The following is a 10359-nucleotide window of genomic DNA, read 5'->3' on the forward strand; positions in this document are numbered from 1 at the left end:
GGCTGCGAGTGGCCAAGACCATGCAACCGAAGGCTTAGCGATGGATTATTTACAGCCACAGCTGATGAACCTGCATGTCTTTTGTGAGTGGAACCACGTTTGGTTGCCGTGGTTGCCTGCCTTTCTTTGAGCCGCCGTCGCCAAGGTTGTGGACCAGGCTGTCTTTATGGCGTACTCGAGACTCTCCCCATTGTTTGTCTGCCTGACCAAAACCATTTCCCGTTCATCCAACCGCTTCTAAATCTCTTGACCGTCGGGTGACCCCGATGGTTGTCTTTCAGATGAACATATGGTCGGTATTGAGAATAGCCGACGTCCTCCGAGCCAGCAACACTCGCGACGCATGAGCGACCTACAAGATTACGAAGCTAAAACCGCACTGTATTACCCGCCTCCTGTAGCCAAGGGACGGAAATCTACTGGCGAGAGGCCTATCGGTGATAATTCCTGGCCACACAGAAGCGCATCAGGAAGCCGCCAATCAAGGCGTTCGAGAAGCCTAGGGCGTCAAGGAAGACCAGATATGCCAGCTGTTCCTCCCTCTGACTCGGATTCGCATAATGGAGAGTTGGCGCTGAGGGCCAGAGGGAGAAGAATCATTGAGCGAGTTGGTTGGAAACTACCCAAATCACCCGGAAAGCAGAGCCAGAATGTCGAGCAGCAGGCACCCAGCAGCCCTACCAGCTACCGCGAGAGAGTAAGGGCCAGGGCATCATTTCAGTCTGTTTCACCCAAAATCAAGCTCCTTGAGGCAGGAACCCCTGAGCAGTTGTCTACTCCTCACGCAAATTCACCACAGTCGGTACAAGAAACAACCCAGGAGGAGGAGGAAGAGGATGAAGATAGGGCAGAGAATATAGGGGCCGCGAATGGGAATGACCGAAAAGATCCGGACTTCCAGACAGAGGCGCAGCAAACCATGATGCATCAAGACAAGCTCATCGACAGGATCGAAGCTGAGTTGCAAAGGACGAAGGCTGAATTGAGGGCCGCCCAGCAGCAGATTGAGCAGGATCAGAAAGAGCATGACGATGAAGTTGAAGAGTTGAACAGGGATATTAGAGTCCTGAGGGCAAAAGTCACTGAAAAGTCGTCAAAGTCGATCGAGGCGCCGATACAGCTCCCTCTTCGCTGTCCAGAGAGCGAGATCATCAAAGCCTGGCACGAGCTGAATTATGACGTGGGGAACTTGGTTCTGAGCCACTTCAAGGGGATCAGGGAGAGCAGGATGATGGCTTGGGCCCAGAAGCAAAGGGCCTATCTCCGTGATGTCACGCCACATTACATGGAGGTAATAAGCGACAAGAAATGCGCCCCTGCTTTCGTTGAGGCTGTCATTTGGAATGCGCTTTGCTTGTGCGCGTTCGGGCCCTACGCGACCAATGCGCCCTTTTGCTGGGCAGGGAAGTACAAGAGAAATCTGGCGACGATGAGTAAGAGTCTGTGTATTCCTTGTCTTGCCCATGACTGACAGAATTAGGCAATCAACTGCTGGCAGATGTCGGAAGATCGAAACCGAAACGGCATAAGGCCATGTTCTATCAGTGGATAGCGTTAACAGCCAATATCATCTCACCTACCATCTCTGAGGAAGACCGCGAGAAAGAGAACGCCGAGATAGTCGAGGATTTGGACGAAATGCTCGACGGTCTGTCCTCGTCATTGGCCCCCTGGAGCCGCCGCAGCGAGCTGCGGACTATTGTCAATAAGGCAGTTAACCTGGCCACGCGGCTCTGCGGCCAGCAGACGTATTATGGCATTGGCTGGCCTTGCGAAAGGCGCTATGACATGGAGCTGGATCACAACAAGATGAAGCTCGCGGTCGGGAGCCCCAAGTCCAAGCGCGTGAGGTTCATGGTAGCGCCAAGTCTCTTTGGCTCCAAGGGGGAAGACTATGATGAGTTGTGGATTTTAGACAGTTCTCGTGTATGGGCGTATGGTAATGGATTTTGATGCTGTCATGTATGGATAACTGCATCTCTTGCTGTTGTGGCTGATGGCCTCTTTTGAACCCGTCATCGCAGCTGGTAATAGTGTATGGGCTGAGGCATTGGTGCATCATGGCCTACAGCATACTTTCTTACACCGCAATAATGTGCGTGATAGTATTAAATACGATAAAAATCTAGTTCGGAAATGTTTCTTTGCTTTCTTAATCTAGTCGTAACCATGGATATCCAGGGCAAATGAGTATTTGCGATCTATTGTTGACCTGGTAGCTTTTCGCCAACCCACATACTCACAAGAACTGCGGCCGTTACTATATCATTCTAGTCTAATGACCATTGGTGGCCTATAATCTTATGCGAATAAACAGCTGCCACTTGGTCCAAAACCCGCCATGCAGTGAACCATTGACAAATGGCCATCCCAGCTACCCTCACTGCTCGCCCTCCCAGCTACTTGGTCGAGTAGCGTCTTGTGCGATGCCTTGAGCCACACTGCTTGCTCCATCCAGTTTATGAGCGGTGAATCCGGCTGATATTCTTCCATGAGCCTCTGAAGTTCGGCCTGCTGCACGTGCAAAGAATCTGTTATCGCCCACTGGTGATGTGTTAGTGATAGGACTCAATATAGCTCGATGATGTCGAAACTCACTACGCCTGCCAGGCAGGGAGGGATATAGGTAGCACCTAGTGGCCGGTGCTGAGAAGCGTGTTGCGCTAATATGATGAACTCGTTGGTCAATGCGATTGCTTCTTGAAATAACACTTCATCTTTTGGGTAAAGTGTCCGTAATAGGCTGTTCAACGGGATTGCCAGAGTGAGAAGCAGAGCATGTACAACTCGAAACTTGTGAGACAGCTTGGCCCGATTCCCTCGCGCAGATTCGTTCCGATCGAGGTTGGCAAGGTATTGGCGGATGCCAGGCAGATCTTGTTGCATCTCCTGGTAAGCCGACTTTATCTCGTCAATGTAGAGCATAGGGCTGTGGAAGAAGACAGGCATTCGAATCAGCTTTTGCGCTTCCACACTTGGGATTCGCAGTCCGTGGGCCTTCTCGAATGATGCTTGTGGTATGCAGTAGTCGACAAGTAGAAACCAGGATTCCATCGTGATTGCTGGATTGACCATTGCCTCGAGGATCTATCAAAGTGAATAATATGTCAGCTTCAAACTCGAGGTTTGGTGTCAAGACAACCTACCAGCGGTACAAACAGGGTTTCGAGGAGCTGCAACTCAAACGTATCTTTCCAGTTTTGCACGATGGCAGAACTTGCCAGGTGAGCCAAGATTTCCCCATGGCTTCTGACATAGTCATCAGAGCGCCCTATCCAGCCCTTGGCAAAGTCAGATTAGTCGTTTGATGAACGTGGCTGTAATTACCTGGCAAATCATGATGATGTAAATAGCAGACAGGGTTTCGGGTGCCAGTCTCTTGTCTGGACAGTTGAGGCATATCCTCAGCGCTTTCAAAGCGTCGATGTAGTTGGCTAAAGCGTCCTGTGGTAGATGTCGTGTGTAGTGGTACGGGAATGCGCTGACCAAAGCCTTGACTGATGCGTCGAGGGCCTCACTCCGACCAAGCCGCCGGGGAATATGCTCGAGAAAGTCGCCATAACTGCTGAGGCTGTACCTAATATCTGATACTTCGAGAGCCGCGATGAACCTTCCTGCGATGCTCGTGATGATGTTCTCTGGAACTGGTGGGACCGAGACTTTGATGGATCTCCTCGGTTTCTTGGGAATTTCTTCAACGACGGCCGGTTGGAAGACCACTGGTTGAAACGATACTGGCTTGAACTTCCACTTTTGCTCACCAGCGCCAATACACGCAATCTTGAGTCTTGCGCACCTGGCGCAAACTGGCTTGACCTGATCACACTGGAGTTCTGGTGTGAGTGTGGGGATTCAACAGGCGGAAATCGTGGGTACCTTTTTCTTCTGTCGGACGCAGGCCCTGCAGCCTTTGCTAGATGGTACACCTGCCATGATGTCTTTGTTAAACGTGGATGTCGAGCAAGTCAGGGACGGAAAGATAAGACGCAAACAACGGGTTCTGATCCCGGGAGGGACCAGTTTGGGTTTTGTATCTCCGAGCTGAGGAGAGGCAACGCAAGTGCAAAGCTGGTGTAATACAGCGACCGATCATTCAGGCAATGCTTGTCAATGAATGATTGGCCTGGCTGAAGATGGAGAGACCAGACGCTCCACTATTAAGGAGGGAGCGCCGAATCTCACTCTCTTGGGAATAGCGTCGTCGGCCCCTGGGAGCAGATCAGACAGGCATGATTGGACGGCGCTGGTACCCTTCAAGGTTGGGGGATACAACAAAGCAGGGATCTTGAGGCTAATGCCCTAAGTTCTTGTAAATTTGCCCATGTTTGTGGGGTCGAGCATTATCTGCAATGCTTTGGATCGGCCTCGAAGTAGTTAAGCGTCTTGTCTTATCCCTGTTGACATGCGTATTGACCCAAGTGGCTATGGCGTACTAACGCTGGACCTCTCCCGCCGGACACCTTTGTCGCGCCATACTGTATTTCCGGAATGAAGCAGAGGCGGTGGAGGGACACAAGAATCGAGTGGTGCTTACTCCAGGTCTCAGCAGGAGGATCAGCCCTATGGCGGATAGATCGCAGGGGTTTGGCATGATGATTACGACCCTTGACCTCGAATGTTGGGAACATCCCCGTTGGAGTAACAATAATCGATATCTGCAGAGGCTATGATGTCAGGTAAGCTGGAGAATGGCACAACTGATTATCTGCCTGCGTGCCTGAGTACCTTGGTGAGAACAAATGGTAGGTAAGGAATCTCGTGAGAGGGAGCCAAGACTTTAGAGGGGATGGACTTGGAACGGACTTGCCGGGTCAGCATGAGACCCGTGTGCACCATCCACATGAGTCTCAGTATTCTTACATGCAGCTAAGCCGCAACAAAACACTACTCGACAAGCGAGGTCATAATTCACTTTTCTAGATGACAAAAGATGACTGATATATCTTCTCCCATACAAGTCTACACATAACTCTTGCACACTATCACTACCCCCTTTGGTTCGTCAGGCAAAAAACATTGTCCCGAAAAGAGCCAGGAGCTGCAACGCTTCTCTACTGTGAGCTTAGATGACGTTTCCCTTGACTTGCTTGATATCCTTAACGTTGATATCTTTCCACACAAGCGTCGCCACCAGGCCAATAGCCCAAACAGCCGTGCTGGCAATCAAGATCATCTTTTGCGCATCACCATAAGCGTGCTGAACAGCCCCGCGTGCAGGAGTACCTTCAGGATATGCCAGCTGCGCCTCGACGGTGGCATAAATGTCAAACAGATGAGAAAGCTCCTCAGCAGGGAGGTATTCAGCCAGCTTCTTGGGAAACACGCCCTGCCAGATAGCAGCGGCAATTGAGAGACCAATAGCACCACCAACCTCGGAGAACATGGCCTGGATGGCGATAACAACGGCAATGTGCTGGTGAGAAGCAGTGGCCACCGCGGCGACACCACCAGCAATCATGACGACTCCACCGGCAAAGGAGATGAAGATCTGGCACATGACGATGTAGCCGATGTCGATGCCGGGCTGGCGGAAGTGAATCATCAGGCCCACGCCAAAGATGCTCATAGGGACACCAAAGTAGAGACACACAGGCTTATAGCGACCAGTGTGACGGATCAACCATCCCGTGAAGATGCATAGTAAGCACGAGCCAATAGTGTAAGTCTGGGCGACATAACTGGCGTGCGTGACACTCAGGCCGTTGACAACTAGCAGGAACGAGGTAAAGTACGCGTTCCAGCAGTAGTAACTTAGAAAGAGGACGAAGCCAATAACGCAAGCACCGAGCAGTGTTCGGTCTCGGAGGAGAGAAAAGGGGATGAAGGTAACAGGGGCGAAGAATCTCTCCCAGATGACGAAGGCGACAATGAGAGCGAAGCCGAAGACAAGAAGACAGATGATGAGGGGGGCTCTCCATCCTTGTGCCTGCAACGAATAGATGTTAAAGGGCAGCAGAAACAAAGCCATGCCACCAGACAACAGAAGAAGGCCAACGGCATCAAACTCGCGGCAATAGTAAAAGAGAGACTCCAGCGCTGTTCTGCCACTCTTGGCTTTGGGGAGGAGATTCTGCTTCTTTGCCTTTTGGTGGTTGTAGGCGAAAATCCCAAAGAGCGGGATGGTCACGGCGGGTAGGAGGATGGCAAAGGTCCCGAAGCACCAACGCCAGCCTGGCCCCTTGAGGTACGCCTCAGACATGGGACCAGCTACCCAGACGGTGATAAAGTTCGGTGTGCCAACGAAAGCGTTCACAAGACCTCGGTTGCGTAGAGATGAAGAGTCGGCAATAAAGACGCTGATGGTGTACAGCAGCGCGTTGTTACCAACAGTGTAAAAGACCTGAGCGGCGGCGTAGGCTTCAACGTTGTTGCAGGCGGCCATCATGATGAGGCCGATGATGGCGAAGAACACAGAGAGGAGGTATCCGTGGGGTCGGCCGAAGACGTCGAGGATCTTTGCGATGGTGAGCTTGAAGACGGCGCCGATGATGCTGCTGAAGATCATGACAGTCGGCGTGAGGGAGTGCTGCGCAAAGGCCGACGTGACCCAGAGGTTGAGCGAGCCACCGACACCTTGGAGAAGCATGTCGACAAAGTAGACGAACCAGATGATCACGTAGGCGGCGATGATGGATCGAGTCGTCCAGACTGAGGTGAGGGCCTCGATCTTTTGGACACCGGCCTGGGCGTCTGGGTTGATGGGTTCTTCATTGTCGGTGCTGGAGGGCGACTCTTTCATAATGCCTGTCTCCTTTTCAGCCAAGTAGCTGGCGTGGACTTGATTTTGGATCTCGCCCATGGTTGTTGTCTTCTGTAGCGAAAGTAAAGATGAATGGTGCAGAGGAGGATCTGGATCTGCCACTCTGGCTGGAGCCAGACTCGACTATATGCATAGCTCTGAGCTTGTGGAGACAGCAGACAGAGCCTGCACTAATTTTCAGAAAACTCTCTCATCTGAAGCCACTACCCCCCGTAGCATGCGTGGGCTTGAAGTCGATAGTCATGTCGAACCAACAGACATGAACAGGGGCATCGGAGATCGAGCGTGCTGTGGGGGGCTCCATGCTGTTAAATAGATGATGGGTTGATACATACGTAAATACCCTGCTTAACTTGAAGATTGCAACCAGTCTTCTGCAAGTGCAATGTGCTCTTTGAGCATCGTGGAGCTTGTCATCACAAATGTTCGCAGGGGTCTGCGTCTAGCCCCAACTCCACCAATAGCAACCACCTCGAACTCCCTCATCTTGTCAGCGCAGGGCTCACGCGTAGTGGGGGCAACAGAACAACCTGACCATTAATGATGGGCTCGATGGGAAACTCGCTCAGGCGCCAGGGAGGGAGAGACTTAGTTCGAGCCTTGGGCCAGTGAGCAATCGAGGCTACCTGGGTCGTGGAGCGCTTGTCTGGGGACCGTAATCAGTTTCCGACGTGCATCAAGTCTACAGATCCATTGAGCTTCTGGGAATTATCCTGGCGGTTGTCATCTTCCTGTGTCTTGGTAGCAAAGGTGGATAGCCGGCTTCGTAAACAGCCAGATCAAGCCTTTTCGAGCTACATAGCCGATAGACTATGTCTCATGACTAAAAAGGCCCATGTCTTATCAAAGGAAGTATATTTGCGATATTTCATTAGGATAGTTTAACAAGATCTCGTTCTACTCTATTGCTATTCAGGAAGAGGTGTCGCAGATTATGGCGGAGCGCAGCCCCCTAGGACGAAGTCCAAAATCCCTTACCAAGTTTCCACCCCGAGGTGTTCCTCTATTTCACATACGTTCTACCATGTCATTTTCAAATTAAATCAGTAGCGGGGTAGCAGCCCGGACCTAGCTATCGGTGGCGGATAAACATAAACTCACTGAAGTGTTGATGAGGAAAGGCATGGGATAGTCAAAATGGTTGGTCCAGCTTTCATGTCACTGTTGCGCTTTTGGCGTTAATATCTCGAAGCATACTTCCAATATTTTAGGAATTTATTGTGTTTTTGTCATTGTGATTTCATGTTAGCACAAGTCGGGAACTCTGTTCGTCGTCATTCTGAATTATCTTCAGCGACATTTAAATTATATTCATATCGTTAGAGGCGTTTACTCGTTTCGATTAGTGATTAGAGCAATAATGCTGGAACCACTTTCATAGCCTATTATCCCCGCTCCTCTCTAGTAGTAGGCAAGCTGGTTAGCCCAAGGGGCATAAACTGCCTCTCTCAGAGGGGTTTCAAACAAATCCCGGATCTCGTCGAGGCTAAGTCCAGCATTAATTGCAAGCTGCAGCATAATACGCGCCTGCTCAGCACCAACGTAGCTTGAGAAGAAACTATAGACATCGTCAGTATTTCAAATACACAGGGAAGATGAGTCAACATACACGGGACCAGGGGTTATGGATGGCACGCCAGTTCCAGTGGTGGGTCGGGCGACAGCAACGGTTGGAATGCCCTTCTTGAAGAGTTCCGCGGCAGCCTCTCGGGCGTCAGGACTGAGAGAAGCTGCTCCGGGGCCCATGACAACCAGACCCCTTTGGTTGAAGTCAGTATCAGGTGTCTTGGTGTTTTCGGGTGAACTTACTTGGCACCGTTAGCCACAGCTGCGTGCATTAGCGAAGCATCAAAGCCCTCTGTTTATGTTAGCGCTCAAGTTTTCTTACAAAGATATCCTCAGAGCTTATAAGACAACGTACGGTGGCCGAAGAAAATGACAACGGAAGGCAGTTCAGTCGTGTTGGTAACGTCGAAATAAGGTCGGCCAGTTGGATAAGCCGGGCCGAAGTAGTAGAATGGCTGGCCACCCAAGAAAGCTCCCAGATTACCCTGTTCCAAAGACTTGAAAGTGTCGGGAGTGTTGGCATTGAGCTTTGTGGAGTAGAAGACAGAGGTAATTCTGCACCAGTTAGTTAAGTTCTTAAGATGTTGCGGTCTTGCTTACCGGTCGTTGAAAGCAATCAAACCTCCGCGGTTGCGTGACGCGGGTGAAACAGCAGCAGCGACAGCCTGGTAGAAGTTCGAACGTCCGTCAGGAGAGACGTAAGTGTCTGGACGCATTGCACCAGTGGCAATGAATGGCTTAGAGCAGTTGAAGGTAAGATCAACTCCAAAGGCCTACTACTAGTCAGCACACAGTCATATGTTGGGGAAGAGTGAATTTACCGTCTCTTCAAGGGTGTTTGTGCCGTGGAACATGATGGCACCAACGATATCAGAGTCTGGGTCACAGAGCTGGCGATTTGCGTGCTGGCTGATGTTGAGATAGACCGACGAGTTCAAGCCCGAGCTGCCGCCTGGGACGTTGAAGTTGACAACTGCCAACTGAGCAACATCGAGAACCTCTGACACGTTGCCGATCAGCTGTTGTGGCGTGGGCCCAACTCCGTAGCCATAATTGACATTGTCCAGCCGGCTATAGTTTGATGCCGAGAGGATGGTACCTCTGGCACTATAGATGCTGTATTTCGGTCAGTTCAAACGAACAGAGAAAGGATGTAATGGTACGCACACAACTTTAGGCAAAGACTTGTTTGTAGAGATCCATTCTAGACCAGCATCAAAGTCAGCTTGGACGGCGGGAACCAGAAGAGCTCCGAGGGCCAAAACTCGAGCGGCGGTATTAACAAAAGAAGGCAGCATATTGAGAAGAGGCTATGGCTGTGGCTTTGGTCTCTTTCGGGTAATGCATGATGATTAAATGGCATCTCGACGTACTTATAGAATATCGTGTCGATCGTCATGTCCGATAACAACTTACCGACTCGAGGTCCGGCGTCGTCGGATGTTGTTCAGACCCCGAGCTATCATGAACCCAGAAACCCCGCCAATACCCTGGTTCTCCTGTTAAGGCAAGTTGATCCACTTCTTATCTCTTGATGGCCTGTTTAGAGTGATTCCCCAGCCGCCGAATCGTTGCCGTTTCTGGGGTCCTTATCGGATCTCTCTCCATCCCCGTCCAAATAAGAGTTGACTAGCAACTTTATAAATCAATGTCATAATGTTATCTCCGTATCGCTATCGAGGAAGCGGGGTTGCTGGGGTTCGCTTACCCAGTAGTCGGGAGTTAGTGGTCTTGGCAAGTCAGCAAGCTCTTATCGACGAGGAATTATCTCCGGACTGGCACGTCGGCTAAATGCTTCCATGGATGCCAAGTTGTTCACTAGGTATATTTGGCCCTAGTTTCTATAGACTATTGTAATTGTGGGACTAAAGTCTCGAGGACCTGCATTTTAACCACGCATGATTACGTCGCGCCTCTTCCTCTCCTTCTTTGGGGTTTTTCTCTAACCCTCAGGAAACAGATCTATACAGAGGAACACCATTGCAGAAAGGCGTGGTGCATACAGACCATGATGGGCAGTTTCATGCAGCTCA

General features: G+C 50.7%; 5 protein-coding genes across 5 annotated transcripts; 1 reads left to right on the forward strand and 4 right to left on the reverse strand.

Moving 5' to 3' along the window:
* Positions 1-523: 523 nt before the first annotated feature.
* LRP88_14111 (uncharacterized protein) lies at positions 524-1953 on the forward strand (the record flags this gene model as incomplete). Its single annotated transcript, XM_083250461.1, has 2 exons — positions 524-1433; positions 1481-1953. 2 exons carry the CDS (start codon positions 524-526, stop codon positions 1951-1953), a joined length of 1383 nt encoding a protein of 460 aa, XP_083094795.1.
* Positions 1954-2301: 348 nt separating this feature from the next.
* On the reverse strand, positions 2302-3161 carry LRP88_14112 (uncharacterized protein; the record flags this gene model as incomplete). The annotated part of the gene is made up of 3 exons (XM_083250462.1): positions 2302-2544; positions 2599-3087; positions 3147-3161. 3 exons carry the CDS (start codon positions 3159-3161, stop codon positions 2302-2304), a joined length of 747 nt encoding a protein of 248 aa, XP_083094796.1.
* Positions 3162-3261: 100 nt separating this feature from the next.
* LRP88_14113 (Zn(II)2Cys6 transcription factor domain-containing protein) lies at positions 3262-3933 on the reverse strand (the record flags this gene model as incomplete). The annotated part of the gene is made up of 3 exons (XM_083250463.1): positions 3262-3281; positions 3333-3825; positions 3877-3933. The coding sequence occupies 3 exons, from the start codon at positions 3931-3933 to the stop codon at positions 3262-3264; spliced, it is 570 nt and encodes a 189-aa protein (XP_083094797.1).
* A 1129-nt stretch (positions 3934-5062) lies between these two features.
* LRP88_14114 (uncharacterized protein) lies at positions 5063-6799 on the reverse strand (the record flags this gene model as incomplete). Its single annotated transcript, XM_083250464.1, has 1 exon — positions 5063-6799. The coding sequence occupies one exon, from the start codon at positions 6797-6799 to the stop codon at positions 5063-5065; it is 1737 nt and encodes a 578-aa protein (XP_083094798.1).
* Positions 6800-8161: 1362 nt separating this feature from the next.
* LRP88_14115 (asparaginase) lies at positions 8162-9624 on the reverse strand (the record flags this gene model as incomplete). The annotated part of the gene is made up of 7 exons (XM_083250465.1): positions 8162-8318; positions 8370-8519; positions 8570-8618; positions 8682-8881; positions 8966-9099; positions 9148-9433; positions 9494-9624. 7 exons carry the CDS (start codon positions 9622-9624, stop codon positions 8162-8164), a joined length of 1107 nt encoding a protein of 368 aa, XP_083094799.1.
* Between the last annotated feature and the right edge of the window lie 735 nt (positions 9625-10359).

Source organism: Fusarium phalaenopsidis (assembly GCF_050370095.1).
Source record: "Fusarium phalaenopsidis strain FUZ10S chromosome Unknown contig_32332, whole genome shotgun sequence".
In the NCBI taxonomy this organism is placed as follows: Eukaryota; Fungi; Ascomycota; class Sordariomycetes; order Hypocreales; family Nectriaceae; genus Fusarium; species Fusarium phalaenopsidis.